This window comes from Podarcis vaucheri, assembly GCF_965113315.1.
Source record: "Podarcis vaucheri genome assembly, chromosome: W".
NCBI lineage: Eukaryota > Metazoa > Chordata > Lepidosauria > Squamata > Lacertidae > Podarcis > Podarcis vaucheri.
Window position 1 is genome coordinate 8,683,972 of NC_138757.1, and position 19,109 is coordinate 8,703,080.

The 19,109-nt window shown below is 42.0% G+C and overlaps 2 protein-coding genes across 3 annotated transcripts in view; one reads left to right on the forward strand and one right to left on the reverse strand.

Annotated features, from left to right (window-relative positions):
* LOC309523301 (cullin-4B) overlaps positions 1–19,109 on the reverse strand; it is a 236,591-nt gene that overhangs the window by 120,434 nt on the left and 97,048 nt on the right. The gene's annotated exons all lie outside the window — the stretch shown is intronic.
* Positions 1,610–4,211, forward strand: LOC309523360 (uncharacterized protein). Its single transcript, XM_082207135.1, has 2 exons — positions 1,610–2,977; positions 3,298–4,211. Exon 1 carries the CDS (start codon positions 1,641–1,643, stop codon positions 2,778–2,780), a length of 1,140 nt encoding a protein of 379 aa, XP_082063261.1. The 5' UTR covers positions 1,610–1,640; the 3' UTR covers positions 2,781–2,977; positions 3,298–4,211.

Consider the following 19,109-nt stretch of genomic DNA (forward strand, 5'->3'; position numbering starts at 1 on the left):
CAAGGGGTTTTATCCAACCAACAAAGGCACCAGGGGGAGCCCCAGTTTTCTTCTAAAGCAAGAGGGACACCCCGGAAAAAAGGCTCGTTGTGGACTATAGGAGGACCAACAAGCTCATGATTCCCAGCCGACATCCCTTGCCACGTATTGGGGATCTGCTGGAGAGGTTGAGATCAGCGAAAATTTTCACCAAGTTGGACCTGAGGGGGGCCTACAACCTGATACGGGTGAGGGAAGGCGATGAGTGGAAGACGGCCTTTAATACAAGATATGGGACTTTTAAGTACTTAGTGATGCCGTTTGGGTTGCAATCGGGCACAGCCACCTTCCAGGCCTTCATCAATCATGTTTTGGCAGACTTGCTAGACAGGAACCTTGATGATCTTTTGATATACTCAAAAAGTCCTGAAGAGCATGTGCGACACGTAAGGAAGGTGTTGCAATGGCTGAGGGCGCATAGACTCTACGCCAAGTTGGAGAAGTGCCAGTTCCAAGTGACATAAGTGGAATTTTTGGGGTATCACGTGTCTCCTGAGGGGGTGCATATGGATCCGGCGAAGGTGAAGGCGGTGTTGGAGTGGCAGAAGCCTAAGACCAAGAAGGACTTGCAGAGGTTCTTGGGCTTTGCTAACTACTACAGGAAGTTCATGCCTAACTACTCGCAACTCACCACACCCCTCACTGACTGCTTGAAGGGCAAGAAGCCGTTCATCTGGACGGAGGAGGCGCAGTGCGCGTTTGAGAGGCTCAAGGAGATATTTGCCGTGGAGGAGTACCTGCACCACGCAGATCTGTACAGACCGATGGTAGTGGAGACGGATGCTTCTGAAAGGGCAGTAGGAGCGGTGCTGCTGCAGGAGGACAGCCACGGGGACTTACGGCCGTGTGCATTCCACTCGTGGAAGCTTAACGCCTCGGAACATAACTACACCATTTGGGAAAGGGAGATGCTGGCTATAAAAGAGGCCTTGGAGACATGGAGGCATTTCCTAGAAGGTGCACAACACCAAGTGGAGGTGCACACCGATCACAAGAACTTGGAATATTGGCAGACCGCGAGAAAACTGAACCAGTGCCACGACAACCCGACGGCGGGTCACTTTGGGCAGTACAAGACCGTAGATCAACGAAGGAGACGGTTTTGGTGGCCCAGGATGAGAGAAGAGGCCCAGGAGTATGTCAGGGCATGTGACACTTGCCAACGAGCAAAAACTCCTAGAGCAGCACCAGCGGGACTTCTGCAAGCGCTTCCGACTCCGCAAGGACCTTGGGAGGCGATCGCGATGGGTTTTATCACAGACTTGCCACCTTCTCGAAAGCAGACAGTGAACTGGGTCGTGGTGGACTTGTTCACGAAAATGGCGCACTTCGTGCCATGCCCAAAGCTGCCGTCGGCACAGGAAATGGCCCAGATGTTTGTAGACCACGTGTTCAAACTGCACGGGCTGCAGTTGCGAGTGATTTCGGACAGAGGTACACAATTTACCTCACAGTTTTGGAGGAAGCTGATGCAGCTTTTGGAAGTTGAAGTGTATTTGACATCAGCGAGACACCCTCAAACCAATACCTGCGTTGCTACGTGAACTACCAGCAAGAGGACTGGGTGGATAAATTGGGACTAGCAGAATTCGTGTATAACAATGCGGTACATGCGCCTACCCAACAAACACCGTTTCTGGCCAACTATGGACGACATCCAAGGGTGTTTCCAGAACCAGAGGACCCCTTGTTGGTGGCCAGCGGCAGAACAGTTCGTAGGGGAGATGCAGGCGTTACACGAACTACTGAGAGAAAAGCTGGATGCAGCTAAAAACGCGTATAAGAGGAATGCTGATGAATGTAGAAAGCAGGGAGAAGAGATCAAGGTGGGGTACAAGGTGTGGTTGTCGGCCAAGGACTTACCAACAAAGGGGAGGTGCAAGAAGTTAGAGGCAAGGCGATTGGGACCATTTGAAGTGGTAGAACAGGGAAACCCTGTAGCGTTTAAATTGAGATTGCCTGCCTCGATGAAGATACACCCTGTATTTCACAGGGCTCTCCTGTCACCATACGTTCCTGCACATCCCTACCAGGAACCTAAACAGACACCTCCTCCTCCGGTCATGGTGGAGGATCAGGAGGAGTTTGAGATCCAACAGATTTTAGACTCGAGACTGTGTAGAAGACAGTTACAGTATTTTGTGTCATGGAAAGGTTATGGACCTGAAGAAAACTCCTGGGTACGAAGCCAGGATTTACATGCCCCAGATCTGCAACGGCAGTTCCACCATAGGTTCCCCCACAAACCCAAACCCAGAGGGTGGGAGGAAGAGGACGACCTTAGCAAAGAAGAAGGTGAGGAGACTGGCACATGGTGGGCATCAGAGCAGAGAGAGCCCTCCGAGACAGACAGCGAAGCCGAGGAGGAAGAAGGGGGGCTTAGAGGAGGGGGTGATGTCAGCTTCGTTCCGGAGCTGACAGAGGCTGGGAATCTAAGCAAGCCGAGGGAGATAAGGACACTGGAATGCGGACTGGAATGTGAGAGGGAGGAGGGGCAGCCCAGTGGCAGTGTTTCAGTGAGCAAAAAAGCAGAAGATAGCAAAGCCCTAAACACCAATCTTAGCTCAGAGACAGAAGGGGAGAGGCCGGGAATAGCTAGCCCAAAGACACGAAGGCGGGAAAAGGTCAGTGAGAGGAGGGGAAAAGAACGGAAGCGGAAGGGTTTTTTCCACTGTTGGAAGAAGAGGAAGGGGTGGAGTTTAGACTTGGCAACTGCTAACTTGGAGTCAGACACGGAGTGAAGAAGCTCCAGAGTGATTTATGTGTTTGAGCAATAAACCTGAGATAATTACTGTCGGTGTCTTGCTTCTGTGGGAGAGCCAAGCCATTACAATATATTAATCTAAAGGGAATTCCCTGAACAGAATAGAAGCACCGAGGGAGACAATAACAGAGGAGTTGAAGGGAAGATATTCTAATGGGATCAATGAAGATGTCAGTGTTTGTAAAAAGCAAAAAAAAGAAGGAAAGGGATCTGACCTCCCTTTGTCTCCTCAGCCTGGTCCTCGGACCCTTGTCGGCACAAAAGAGTCCACGAGAATACCCTTGCAGAGTTTTATTCTTAAAAGTCTTTGTGCAAAACATGACTGAATAACTATACACACCAGCACTAACCAACCAACCCAAACACCAGCCTCAGCACAAGCTAACATTTCTCACTTTATATATACAACCTACTGCAGGCTGCTGAGTCATGCTGACCCAGCTTTATTCGCATTAAAGAAACAGCGGCCATTTTAGCCGTGACAGAAGATACAGACAACGATCGGCTTAACATCATCCTCAAATCAATCAAGGAGAACATCAGTAGCAGAAAGTGAAAATAATATGGACATGAAAGAATTACTAGCGGCAATGGAAAGAATGTAGAAAAATTTAGGAGATAAGATAACCATTTTAGACGGGAATATTAAAACACTAGACGGGAAAGTGGAGAATATGGGAACAAAGATTGAAAAACATTCTACTTTAATGATGGACCTCTCCAGTCAAGTAAACCAATTAACTACAAAAAAACAAAGAACTGGATAAGACGATCCAAGAGGTAAAAATAAAGACACAAAAACAAGACGAAACCATGAAAAAAATCCAGGTAGACCAAAAGGAAACAAGGAAGTCTCAAGAGAGAAATAAAGAAGAGATTGGTGAACTGAAGAGAATACAAGAGCAGACCTGGGACGCTCTTGCCGTCCTCGAGATGAGACAAAGAGAAATGATTCTTTGCTCTCGCAGAAAAAAGAGGACCAAAATGAGGAAATATCAACAAAATTACAGAAAGACCTGGCGGATTGGCTAAGAGTACTGGAAGAGGACTTGTCTCCAGATATTGAGAAAATATTTAGAACAAGAGTGAATAAGTAAAAAAACAGGAAAGGACCGGGTGACTGTCTAGTATTTTTGAACTCGAGACTACTCAGAGACAAAATCTTGTTGAAGGGCAGAGCAAACCCATTGTGTATAGATGGGAAACATATTGAGATAATGAAAGAAGTCCTGACCCATCTGTTAAAAAAGAGAGACAATTATAGTTTTTTGACATTGGTGCTTAAGAAAAACAAAATATTATTCAAATTGGAATTCCCGGAGGGACTCACCTTTACATATAAAGAGAGGAGAACTTTCAGATTGGTGGAAGAAACTAGAATCTTCTGGAGGAAATACAGGGAAGAGTTAGGAGGAGAGAAGCTTCAAGAGTGAGAAAATGAAAACAAGATAAGACTAAGACTTTTAATTACGATTTCTATTTTTTGTTTTCCTTTATTTTTTCCCCCTTTCTATCACTGCTTGATTACTTAAGTAAGACTTGACAAATTTAATAAAATTGTATGGCTTTTAAATGTATCTCCTGGAACGTGAATGGGCTGAACAGTAAACTAAAAAGGAATAAAGTAGAATGTATATTAAAGAGAAAAAAATGGGACATTCTATGCTTACAAGAGACCCATATATCTAATAAGCGTATAAGGGTTTTAAAAAATAAAAAACTGGGTCTAGAGTTTATACCATCAGGTACGGAGAAAAAGAGGTGAGTGATCATCTACGCAAAACCAATCCTAAACCTGCAACTGTTATTTCAAAATGAAGAAGACAGAGTCCTAGGGGTAGAAATACAAATAAAAGAAGAAAAAATAATTTTGGTAGGGATTTATGCCCCAACAATAACAAATTAGAATTCTATAGAAATTTGGAAGAGAGACTCTGGGACTATGCCAGTGAAAATATAATAATTATGGGGGACTTAAATGGAGTTATATCCATGGAAATGGATAGAACGGACAGCAATAGGCTATCTAACTCGGGTAGATTACCACTCTTCTTCCAAATGACAGAAAATGTCAATCTTTATGATACTTGCGAGAATTAAACATCCTAACGTAAAAGATATCACTCATTTTTCTGAAGTTAAAAAATCAGGTGGGAGAACTGATGCGATCTGGACTTCGAAAAAATTGACACTGAGCTTGGAGAAAACAGAAATTTTGAATAGATCCCTGTCAGACCACAACCCAGTAACAATACGTATGAAATTTAAAAACGTACAAGGGGGAGGTGAAGGATGAATGATGAATTGTGGAGAGATGATCAAAGGGTAATTAAAGCCAAAGAAGTGCTGAAAGAATTTTTTGAAATAAATGAAAAGCAAGATACAGATAGGAAAATAATCTGGGATGCAAGCAAAGCCTACATGAGAGGCTTTGGAATACAACAAATGGGGAGGATCAGGAAGAGTAAAGAGAATACTATAATGGAAATAAATAAAGAGATTAGAGAAAATGAAAAAGAGTTGGTAAAAAACCCTAAAAATGAGAAAATACTCCAAAACATAAAAAATTTACAATCCCATATATCCAATTTAATAAATAAAGAGGTGAAAAATAAAATCAAATAGACTAAACAAAGAAATTTTGAATCGGCTAATAAACCTGGCAAGATGCTGTCCTGGATAACAAAGGAAAGACAAGTGGAAAGAGTTATAAATAAAATAACAGACCAGGGAAAAGAAATTACTGACCCAGATCAAATTAAAGATAAATTTATGAATTATTACAAAAAAAAATATGAACTAGAACATAAAGATGAGAATAAAGTTAAAAAATATCTGATAGAAAATAAGCTGCCGGAGATTGAGGAGGCTAAATATAGCCTACTAAACTCAAATATAGAAACAGATTAAATTAAAGAAGTAATAAGGAAAATGAAAGTTGGAAAATCGCCAGGTCCGGATGGGATTTCGATAATATAAAAAACTAGAAGAAATAGTTATCCCTAAGCTTTTAAAAAATCATGAATGAGATATTGGAGAAAGGGAAAACGCCAGAATCCTGGCATGAAGCACTAATAACACTCTTACCAAAACAAGGTATGGATCTGAAGCTTATTATGAACTATAGAACAATTTCACTACTAAACATGGATTATAAAATATTTATGGGTATCCTGGCTAACAGGCTGAAAAAATTCTTAAATGGGGTAATAGGAAATGACCAAGCCGTGACCAAGCCATCTTTTTGCCGGGGAGGCAAATAAAAAATAATACAAGAATAATTATTGACTTACTGGAATATACAGAAATGAAACCAAGCAAAAAGGTTGAAATGCTACTGGTAGATACGGAGAAGGCTTTCGACAGCGTATCATGGAACTCTTAATTAAAACTTTTGAGAGTTTGAGAATAGGAAACAGCATCATGAATGGAATTAAGGCAATTTATGACAACCAGAAAGTCAAAATAATTATAAATAATGAAATCGCTGAAGAATTTAATATTGAAAGAGGGACTAGACAAGGTTGTCCCTTGTCCCCACTCTTATTTATTACAGTGTTGGAGACACTCTTAATAGCAATAAGGAAAGACCAGGAAATACGGGGCGTCAATTTAGGTAGCTGATATTACAAGGTGAAGGCATTCGTTGATGATGTGATTATTACCACCGAAAACCCAATTGAAGGTATACAAAAAGCACTAGCGAAAATTAATGAATTTGCCAAGGTCTCAGGATTTAAACTGAATAAAGATAAATCTAAATTATTAACAAAAAATATGGGAGAGAAGGAACAAGAGGACCTAGAAAGAATAACGGGTCTAAAGACCACAAACAAAGTAAATTATCTGGGGGTCTGGATTACAAATAATAACACCAATTTATTTAAAGATAATTACACCAAAAACTGGAAGGAAATTAAAGGAAATTTAGAAAACTGGAGTAAATTGAAGTTGTCATTATGGGGCAGAATATCAATTATTAAAATGACAGTACTTCCCAAAATCCTCTTTCTCTTTCAGACAATTCCAATAATTATTGGGACAAAATGCTTTAAAGATTGGCAGAGGGATCTGGCCAATTTTATTTGGCACCGTAAAAAAGCAAGAATGAAATTTAAATTGTTGACGGAACCCAGAGAAAGAGGAGGGTTCGCGGTCCCGGACCTCAGAATGTATTTTAAGGCTGCATGCTGGACTTGGCTGAAAGACTGGATGTTGCTTAGGAATACTGAAGTCTTGGACCTAGAGGGCTGGGACAAGGTTTTCGGGTGGCATGGCTACTTATGCCACGATAAAATAAAAGCACATAAGGGCTTCACGAATCACCTAGTGAGGAAGGCCTTATTCGAAGTTTGGGAGAGGAATCAATCCAAAGTTAGAACTAAAAACCCTTGGTGGATATCACCTATAGAGTCAACTGCCATCCATAAGAATAACATGAACAATAACTGGCCAACTTACAGAGACTTGGTGGATGAGATAAATCATTGCCGCAAACTGAAAAGGTTTGAAGAACTCAAACAACTTGGGGTAAGTTGGTAGAATACTACCAGCTTAGGGCAACCTTTGAAAAAGATAAGATGTTAAAAGGGTATAATAATAAAGTATCAACTTTAGAGAAGGAGGTTTTACAGAACAACCAAAAGACTCTCTCCAAAATGTACAAGCTGTTACAGAATGCTCAAATAGAAAAAGAGGAAAAGGGAAAGGCCATAATAAGATGGGAGCGGGATTTAGGTTATGTAACTGAATATAAAGAGTCGAAAAAACTGTGGACAAAAAATGTAAATTTTACAGCATGTTATTTAATAAGAGAAAATTTCCTGGAAATGCACCATAGGTGGTATTTAGCACCGGAGAGATTGGCTAAAATGAACAAATCGCTTAGTAATAAGTGTTGGAGATGCACAAAGCAGATTGGAACCTTCTAACACATGTGGTGGACATGTCCAGAGATCAGAAAGTTCTGGGACATGATCCATGAAGAAATAAAAATGTTACTAAGAACTTCACATAGTAAAAGACCAGAAACATATATTTTGAGAATACTGAACAGTGATATTCCAAAAGAAAAAACTAATTTTTTTCTGTACGCGACATCAGCAGTGAGAATTCTGGTGCCTAAGTACTGGAAGGGTAACCAGGTACCGACCAAAATGGAATGGTTATGTAAATTATTTGAATATTTGAAACTGGCCAAATTGACAGATATAATAAGACTAAAGCCAATGAATACAGTCAAGAAGGAACGGAATTGCTTGAATGACTGTCTAGAAAGACAAGGTTCTAATGGAAAAATTTGGCTGTGTCTAGAATGACTTCGTGAATGGAAAAGGGGAAATATACATATATAGACATTTATATATTAAGATGAAAATATTAGTGAAATACAGATAAAATATAAAAGGTGAAAGAAAGTGTTGTGAGAGTGATGGAAGTCTATTATTATTATTTTGTAAAATATTGTTTATTGTATTGAAATATACTTTTCTCTATTCTTTTACTGTCTACTTTTCTTTGCATTTTTTCTTTTTCTTCTTTACTTTTTCTTTCTTTCTGTTTTATTGGATATTATTCTTTATGTATGGTTTTGTTTGGATGTATCTACTTTGCAATATAATAAAGAAGTAAAAAAAGGGGGGGTAGAATCGATAATATTTTGAACTGAATTCAAATAAAGGGACGAGCCAAGAGGTAGTATGGGATGCCAGTAAAGAGGTTGTAAGGGTTTTTTTTTAATCCAACAAAATGTTTATTATAAAAAGAAGAGAGAGGAAGAAAAACAGAAAATAATGAAGGAAATGTTAATTTAAGGGGGGGAAATACTGCTGGAAAAACCAGGAGATCTAAAAAAAATACTCCAGAAACAATTTGCCATATTAATGCAAAATTAAGTAGAGCAGAGAACAAAATCTCTAAAACAGAAAGAGTTTGAATCTGCAGATAAACCTGGAAAACTCTTAGCATGGCAATTAAAAAAGGGAAAGAAACCCAATACTATAAATAAAATTGCAGTAAGGGATTGAGTAATATCATCATTATCAATCTTTATTACAGTCCAGAGACCCAACGAATTGTTACAAAGCAATGCACAATTCATACAGCCTACCTCCAGGTTAAACAAGCATTTTGTTCAAAAGATAGGGATCATTGGTTCTTGCAACCACCGATAAAAACTCCCTCACTTTTCAAAAGAACAAACAGAACATCTTAATGAACCAATTTCAATGGTGGAGATTGACACAACCATCAAGCAAGCGAAAACAGGGAAATCAGCTGTCCCTGACAGACTTACAGCTATGTATTATAAAACTTTTCTGGAGATGATAGCAGCACCACTGAAAGATGTGATGAATGGAGCTCTGCAATGAAAAGTTATGCCAGCATCATGGAGGAAGGCATTCATAACGTTAATTCCCAAGCAAGATACCAGTATACCCCAATCAAAAAATTTCATGCCGATCTCTTTACTAAATAATGACTACAAACTTTATACTGCAATATTGGCTAAAAGATTGAAAGAAGTAGTAAACGTATACATTCACAAATATCAAGCAGGTTTCCTACCAGCAAGGCAAATGAAGAACAATATTAGAAATGTCTTAAACATAATCAATTATTTAGAAAAAATAAGTGACAAAGAAGAAGGTGTTGCTATTTGTAGATGCAGAGAAGGCATTTAATCATATTTCGTGGTTGTTTATGTTGAAGATTCTAGAAATTATGGAATTTGGAATGACCTTAATCTTAACGGGATTAAAGCAATATACTACAAACAATGGGCAAACTTAAGTGTTAATGGCAATGTATCAGGAGAGTGCAGTATTCAGAAAGGCACAAGACAAGGATGCCCTTTGTCATCACTGTTATTTATCTGGGTCAGGGGTCCTCAAACTTTTTCAGCAGGGGGCTGGTTCACTGTCTCTCAGACCTTGTGGGGGGCCGGACTATATTGTTAATAATCGAAGCTAGTCACGTGAGCAAGCACAAAATGGTGGCCACAGGTAATCATCCCAAACAAAAACAAACTCCAAGCATGTGACAGGAAAATTTGTTGGCCACGGCAAAGGAAACTATGGAGCAGCGAAGCAAGCCACTAGGGAGGTTTAAACCGGCACCAAAAGAGCAGGAATACAAAACAATATGCGGGGGCGTGCTCTATTTGTTTGTTTGTATTTTTTAGAAGCAGAACGATTCAGAGCAGTGCCATGCGCTGCAAAATCACCCTACCCCAAGCGGTAAGCCGTTTGCTGCAAACCCACGCTCTTTATGTAAAAGCAGTATAAGCGGCACAGAACATGTAAAAGACCCCCTCAGTGGACACAGACCCCAACACACCCACATGGCAGGATAACGTTCAAGAGTGCCAAAGCTGTGTAGGGGGTTTTTTATAATGGAGTCCCACACACAGCTATTCCTGCTCACCGCAGCAGCGCACAAAAACTTTGGGAAAAGTGTGTTTCCCTGCGCAGAAAATACTGCTTTTCCTTCTGCACAATCTTCTGGGAAGAACATCACCTAAGGCAGGTTAGCAGAGATGCAGCGTTGCCTCCATGTGGAAGGAGAAGGAAAGAGTCCAAACACTGTACTTCTATTCTACAGCCTTTATTTACAAGCAATAAATCAGTCTATACACCATCAGAACTTTCCAGCATCCTCTCTCTGTGCTCAAAGCACGCTCAGACTGTCTGCAGCAGCTCTCAGCCTAAAACTGAAAGTACATGTCAGGGAACTGACATCGGAGCAGAGGGGAGAGGCGGTGCTTCCCGATTCTGCAGAAGAAGGAACGAGTAAGGGTAGAGAGAGAATGTCATCTGGGGAAGAATGTCCAGGTGACACCAGGAAGAAGGAAGAGGGAGAAAGCATCTCGGAGGATAGGCTCCGAGACTCTGGCACTGAAGGCAGTGAAGAGAGTGGAGGGGCACCACTGGGCACGCCCACTCTGCGCAGAAGGGTTACGCGCAGAGAGGAGAGGCGAAGGTTGTCCGTCAAGGAGCTTTTATGCTGGAGGAAATTTAGGAGACGCCCACTCACGGATTCTGCTAGCGACTGAGCAGCAGCAGCACCCAGGCTGCTCAGTCAGGGAAAGACACAACCAACCCCTAAGCAGTTTGGAACAGCTAGAGGTTTACACACAAGCAACCCCAATTCCCGTGACAGCAATCCGTGAGTGCCTTACGTTGCTTGTGTGCAAGAGCACTGGGGAACAGTCATGAGTCAAACAGAAGGAGCAGGCGCAGGAGGGGGAGCCAGAGGTGGACAGAGTCTTGAGGAGAGAAACCGAGACCTGGAGCAGCAACTGGCTCTACTAGCGGCGCGGCTGGATGAAAGGAGGACACATGATGCCCAGGGGAAGATTACCCCCATCGCAAGAAAGGTACCGGGACTTGTGCAGAAGTTTGGGGGCAACCCCAGAGATTATAACGCTTTTAAGACAGAAGTGCAGTATGCGTTGGAGCTGCAGTACGATGACTTTGCCGACGATGGGGGAAGAGTTGCTTTTGTGGTGGGGCACCTGGAGGGGCGCGCCAGAGATTGGGTTCGACCCTTAATGGCAGCGGAGAACACTGCCTTGAAGGACCTGAGAAAGTTCTTTTCCGCGATGGACCACATGTTCTCGAGCGATGTGGAACTGAGTGTGACGCGCAAAGAACTGATGGGGTGCAAACAAGGGAACCAGTCAGAGAGTACTGGTCGAGATTTGCTATGCTGATCCATAAACTTGGGTGGGATCTGAGTTCGGAACCAGTTCAAATGTTGTTTGAGGAGGGCTTATCCCCTTGGGTGAGAGACGAACTTTCCCGCTCACCACGCCCGCAATCGATGGACCAGCTGACCAAGTTGGCGCTCGCTGTGGGAGTCAGACAAGAGACGCGCGCTCTGGAAAGGTGGGAAGGGAGAGCAGAGCGTTGGCATGACAACCGGATTCCAGACATGCCAGCGTCGGCAGTGCCGCCCAAGGAGCCAATGGAGATTGGAGGAGTGAGCGTGCGTGGATTTTCAAACTCCAGCGAGGTGCGTAAGAAGGAGGGGAAAACCAGTAAGAGGTGTTTCCTATGCCAGCAGCTGGGACATTTTGCCAGAGCATGCCCTCAAAAAAAAGGCGTGGCAAGGAATGGTGGGGGCAGTGGGGAGTGAGGAGGAAAAGAAGGAGGAGCCGGGAAACGGCAAGGCTTGGCTGCAGGAAGGAGGGCACAGCAGCCAGGCGAGCAACCAGTAGAAGTGCCCAAACCAGACCCCCCCGAGCAGCCATCGCAATAGAGGTGGTGCTAGAACTCCCAAACAGACACCCCATCAAAGTGAAGGCGCTGCTGGATTCAGGCAGCTCTTGCAACTTCTTTAGCAAGGAATTTGCGCTAGAACACAAGCTCCAGGTGGTGCCTTTAGAACATCCCCTGCAAGTAACCACGATAGATGGGAGAGAACTTTTGGGAGGGGAAGTAACCCACCAGACCCCTCCCATGAAAATGACAGTTTCCAGACACACTGAGACCATTGCCTTTCACGTAGCCACCCTAGCAGGACCACCCATCATACTGGGAATGAGTTGGCTGGCACTGCACGACCCAGTAGTAGGGTGGCACCAGCGGACAGTCACCTTTGGGTCAGCTCACTGCATAGAGCATTGCCACGGAGGGGAAACCTCGAGGATGGCAGTAGCCAGGGTGGCAGGGATGGTGGTGGGGGAAAAGGGGAGAGTACCACCTCAGTATGCAGACCTGGAAGAAGTCTTCAGAGAGAGAGAGGCGGATAGACTACCCCCTCACCGGCCCTTTGACTGTCAAATCAACCTACTCCCAGGGGCTCAGTTACCAGTGGGTAAGCTGTATGCCATGTCAGACAGGGAGATGCAGGAGTTGCGGAAGTTCATTGACAAGAATCTGAAGAGGGGCTTTATACGTGAATCAAGGGCGGTGGGGGGCAGTCCAGTGTTCTTTGTGGACAAAAGAGGCTCCAAAGAATTACGCCTGGTCGTAGATTTCAGGTCCGTGAACCGGGTGTCGGAACCTGTGACCTTCCCTATGCCCAGGATGAGAACAGAAATTGTGCGGCGGCGGTGCGGCAGCAGCAGCAGCAGGAAGCCCCATTAGCTAAAGTGTTACCTCAGGTTAAGAACAGTTTCAGGTTAAAAACGGCCCTCCACAATGAATTAAGTTCTTAACCCGAGGTACCACTGTACACTATGTCCACAGCACTCCCCTGATCCACCAAGTTCATAATTCCATCCAAATAAAAATTTGAATTGTTTGCCATTACTTGTTTTTGAGAAAACCATGTTGAGTCTTAGTAATCACAACATTCTTTTCTAAATGCTCACAGACTGACTGTTGAAATCTGTTCTAGGACCTTCCCTGGTATCGATGTCAAGCTCACCGGTCGGTAGATACCCGGATCTTCCTTTATTCCCTTTTTGAAGATGGGGACAGCATTTGCCTGCCTCCAGTCTGTAGGGACCTCCCCTGTTCTCCAAGAATGCTCAAAGATCATAGACAAAGGCTCTGAAATTACATCCCAAGCTCATTTAGTACCCTTGGATGCAGCTCATCAGGCCTTGGAGAGTTGAATTCATTTAATCTAGCTAGGTGTTTCCTTACTACCTCTTTTACTATATTGGGCTGCAGCTCCCTCCTTACATCATTTATTCTGTTATCGCCAGGCTGGGTGTCACTTTCCCTTTGGCTGAAGACAGAGACAAAGTAGGTGTTGAGTAATTCCACCTTCTCTCTGTCACCCAATAGCATTTCTTCATCTTCTCCATGCAGAGGAACTACCACTTGCTTGTTACTTCGGACACAGCCAAATAAACCTTCTTTATTATTTTTAACCTCTCTTGCAAGCCTGAGCAAATTCTGAGCTATTGCCAGCCTGAGCTTCTCCCTGCAACTATTGACTACTAGTGTATACTCCTACTTTGGGATTTCCCATTTCAATAATAATAATAATAATAATAATAATAATAATAATAATAATAATTTATTATTTGTACCCCACCCATCTGGCTGGGTTTCCCCAGCCACTCTGGGCGGCTTCCACAGAGACCAAAAATACACTAAAATGTCACACATTAAAAACTTCCGTGAACAGGGCTGTCTTCAGATGTCTTCTGAATGTCAAGTAGTTGTTTATCGCTTTGACATCTGATGGGAGGGCGTTCCACAGGGCAGGCACCACTACCGAGAAGGCCTTCTGCCTGGTTACCTGTAGCTTTGCTTCTCGCAATGAGGGAACCGCCAGAAGGCCCTTGGCACTGGATCTCACTGTCCAAGCTGAACGATGTGGGTGGAGACGCTCCTTCAGGTATGCTGGGCCGAGGCCGTTTAGGGCTTTAAAGGTCAACACCAACACTTTGAATTGTGCTCAGAAACGTACTGGGAGCCAATGTAGGTCTTTCAAGACCGGTGTTATGTGGTCTTGGCGGCCACCCCCAGTCACCAGTCTAGCTGCCGCATTCTGGATTAGTTGTAGTTTCCGGGTCACCTTCAAAGGTAGCCCCACGTAGAGCGCATTGCAGTAGTCCAAGTGGGAGATAACAAGAGCATGCACCACTCTGGCAAGACAGTCCACGGGCAGGTAGGGTCTCAGCCTGCATACCAGGTGGAGTTGGTAGACAGCTGCCCTGGATACAGAATTGACCTCACTTCCAGTCTGATCGCGAGGTGGAAGCAAGCGGGTTTTCCCTCGGGAGAGGGGAGCCAGCTCCTAGAAGAAAAAAGGGGGTGCTAAAAGGGCGGCGTAGCCCCCCAAAACCCCGCTGAAAGGATATTCAGGGGGTCGGGATCCCAGCGCGACAAAGAAGCGATTCCCTCGGCCGCCAGGTATCCTCTTTAACAGAGGAGACGAGAGCGGAGGGGTAGAAGGGCTAGCAGCGGGATGCCATTGCCTGCTTCTAGGAGCGAAGCCCCGAGCCTGCCCACTAGAGCGATTGGCTTTCCAAATTAAAAGGAATCGATTGGGGAACGTTGGAACTGACTAAAATTGCTGATTTGGACCTAATTCGATGCAGACAAAGGGTAAACAGGAGGTCAACTTTGTCTGAAATCCGAAGCGCACACAGGGACTATTATCAGTGCGGAGCATAACTGTGAGTAAAAAACAAACGGAGGCTGTTTGACAAGAAGAACTATCTCTTTTTTTGTTTCTTATTTTGGGCATTTTTAATGGACTTATATGAAAAGAAATTAACAGTGGGGAGAAGAAGATTGAGGAGATAGAGGGGACAATTTTCTTTTTTCGGTTTTGTGGAACATTAAGATGTCGGGAAAGGATTCAAGACTGGATTATTTTACTTTCGATTTTAATGAACTGCGCAATGAACTGTGAAGCTCCCATTCCTAACTGTTTTTTTTACCCTCACCTTTGTGGCACCGTTTAAAGGGAAGATAAGAATTACGTCTTTCTTTTTTTTCCTGTGGTATCTGTTTGAGAGATTGGATTTAGATATTTTGGGACATTCAGTTGGATTATCTGCTAAAGCTTGGACAGTGGGTGAAAGCCTGCCCCCCCCTTAATATCCTCTTTGTTTAAGAGGAAGAAAGGAAACGCCATTTTAATTTACCGGTGGATACTTGGAGAAGTTTGGATTTGTGCTTGGATTTGTGTCTTTTTTCCCCTTTTAACCTCCCTTTCTGAACTTGGATTGACTTTACTCCTCTGGTGGTTATTTCTTTTTTGGGTTGTTGTTTTTTGCGGAAGAGTCTTATAGGATTGGGGTTTTTTATCGGGATTTAAAAATTTAAAAGATTTTAAATTGGGAATTTTTATGCTTACTGGCAGAGTGGTTTAGAATTTTAAACAGAATTGGATTTGGCCATCCAAGTGGCGAGAAGAAGTATTGGATTTTTACTTTTTATTTATTATTTTATTTTATTTTTTGTTTTTGTCTCCTTTTGGATAACATCTGGCTAAATAGTTAAAGAACGCCCTCTAGTGGATAACCATATAAATATAGTAGTTACAGAACTGAAATTGATTTTAGGTTTGCACTGCCCCCTGGTGGATAATATTATTGGTGCATTAATTTTTAATTTATAAGATGACTCACACGCAGAAGAAAGGAGAAGGAGGGACACCAGCAGAAAGAAAGAGTTCCAGACAAGAATCTGATATTAAAGGAGATTTAGTAAAGATGTTTACAGAACTCAAATCTGATCTTAAACAAGAAATACAAAAAAGTGAAAAAATATTGAGACAAAATTGGAGCAGATGGATAAAAAAATAGATGTGACTGTGAAAAAAATTGATGAAACAATGAAATAAAGGGGCAGAGGAAGGATATGACAAAAAGGACACAAAATTTGGAAGAAGGGGCGAAAAAGATTAGAACGGAAGTCAAAGAGATTAGAAAGCAAGAAGAGAAAACCAAAGCAGAAGTAGTAGAGATCAATAAGACACAAGAGGAACTGTGGGACGCAATTGCGATGAATGAACTGAGGCAGAAGAAAAATAATCTGAGATTTAGAATGGTCCTGGAGGCCCAAGGAGAAGAAATAAAGGAGAAATTGATTAAAGAAATTGCTATGTGGTTAGAGATGCCAGAAGAGGACATCGCAAACACAATACAAAACGCTTTTAGAATTAAAGTAAGATCAACAAAAGCAAAGAAATTCCCAGGAGACTGTTTGGTTATATTTAAAGATAGAGAAATGAAAAATTTAATTTTACAAAAGAACAGGGAGAAAAGACAGAATATTGATGGGAATTATATAATTATTTTTAAAGATGTCCCACTTCAGTTGTTGAAAAAACGGAACCAATATCAACAGTTGGTGCAAGCGCTGAGGAAAAACAAAATTGAATTCAGATGGGAATTCCCAGAAGGAGTATTGTTTGCTTACAAGGGGAAAAGACATAGACTAACAAGGTTGGATGAAATGGATAAATTTTTGAGAAGATATAAAGAGCTGGGAGGAGAAGATGAAGAGGCAGCGCTGGCGGAGGCAGGAGCTGGAGGAGGAGGCCCACAAGATTCAGAAGAGGAAGAAGGGGAGGAAGAAGAGGAGAAATAAGATTTTAAGACTATAATTTAAATTAATTAGAAATCAATATGGCATTGAAAATTTGGACGTGGAATATTAATGGGATGACTGAGAAAAAAAGAGAAATAAAATTCAACAATATTTGAAAAAACAAAATTTGGATATCATTTGTTTACAAGAGACTCATGTGATGAGGAAACATAGAAAAAAATTTTTTATAAGATATTTATTAAAATTTTTAAGATATTACAGTAAAAATGAAAAAATACAAGAAAAAATACAAAATAAAAACAGTTAAAAACACCTTAATTTTCCATTACATATTTTTCTTACACTTATTTCCCCGGACCTCCTCATACCTCCCTTTTTTGTATTCCACTTCAATTTGTTAGTTCAGCAAATCCTTGCCATTAAGCTTTTACCCATTTATAAACCTTTTTTTCATGTCTCTTAAAGCATTGCAGCTGGAAACCACTTAATTTCTATCCAACATCATTCTAACATTCATTAATTTTACAATATTTCTGTAAATAGTCTTTGAATTTCTTCCAATCTTCTTTCACCGACTCTTCTCCCTGGTCTTGGATTCTGCCAGTCATTTCTGCCAATTCCATATAGTCCATCACCTTCATCTGCCATTCTTCCAGAGTGGGTAGATCTTGTGTTTTCCAATACTTTGCAATGAGTATTCTTGCTGCTGTTGTAGCATACATAAAAAAAGTTCTGTCCTTCTTTGGCACCAATTGGCCGACTATGCCCAGGAGAAAGGCCTCTGGTTTCTTCAGGAAGGTATATTTAAATACCTTTTTCAATTCATTATATATCATTTCCCAGAAAGCCTTAATCCTTGGGCACGTCCACCAAAGGTGAAAGAATGTACCTTCAGTTTCTTTGCATTTCCAACATTTATTATCGGGCAAATGATAGATTTTTGCAAGCTTGGCTGGGGTCATGTACCACCTGTATATCATTTTCATAATATTCTCTCTTAGGGCATTACATGCCGTAAACTTCATACCTGTGGTCCGGAAACAGAAAAATTTTAATAAATAAAAATGAAATGAATTTATTTCATCGGATAAAACTAAAAAGAGAGGAGTGGTACTATACATCAAAAACAAATTAGAAGCACAACAAATTTTCAAAGATGAGGAGGGTAGAATAGTGGCAGTACAAGTTAAATGGCAAGGAGAAAAAATAATAATTGTCGGAGTAGATGCACCAAATGAAAACAAAATAGACTTTTTTAAAGATTTAGAGGAAAAATTATTTGAATATTTGGATCAAAAGACAATAATAATGGGTGATATGAATGCAGTTGTGTCAATGGAGATGGATAGATTAAGAGCAACAGGTAAATCTAAAGAAGGGAAATTACCAAAGACATTCTTTTCAATGGTAGAGAACTGCAATTTAATTGATATTTGGAGACTAAAACACCCATTAGAAAAACAATTTACCTATCAGTCAGAGGCAAATCAATCAATGTCAAGAATCGATCAAATATGGATAACTAATGAGCTTACAACAAGAATTACAAAGATCGAAATTCAACCAAAGGTACTCTCGGATCATAATCCAATAAAATGTATTTTAAAGGGATATGAAGAAAAATATTTCCGGTGGAGACTAAATGAAAATCTCTTTGATGATCAAAAAGCATTGCTTTTTGAGCAAATAAAGGGATATTAGGACAGAAGAAACGTGTGGGAATTGTTTACTGCTCTTTCGACACACGCCGCTTTGTAATTCTGCTAATTGCTTTACGATCTACAGAGGCTCCCAGGGGAAGCGTGGCTGGGCGCCGAACAATAAAGCAATAAATCTACCGAACAAGGTTATGGGTCAACGCGAAGCGTGTGAGAAAGGACTTGGAAGACTTTAAAAGGCTGAACGTCGGCTTGATCGACTGCCAAGACTTCAAAGGGCAGATCGGAGGAGGCTGACTGAGTGGGAGCTGCGATGCCAGGTCTTTCTGGAACACCCAGTTGGCAGAAATAAGTGAGTACTTTTGGAAACGCCACAGAAGGGAGAGGGAAAGTATGACTCAGCTCCATGGACATGACTTTGAGTTTAAACTGCCATGTCAGAAACTGACTAGCCAAAATTGGCTGCAGTGGAGCTTTCAAGTGGAGCTTTTGCTGGTGGGGGAGCAGCTTTGGGACGTAGTACAGCCTCCACAGAATGCAGCTGGAAAAGCAGAGGCTAAGAGGGCTGCAGAGCAAAGTGAAGTTGAGAAGCGTGTGCTTGCTTTTTTGGCAGAAAATGTGGATGCTCAGCTGGTGCCAGTTGTCCTGGGTGCAAGAAGGCCAGAGGCCGCTTGGCTAGCA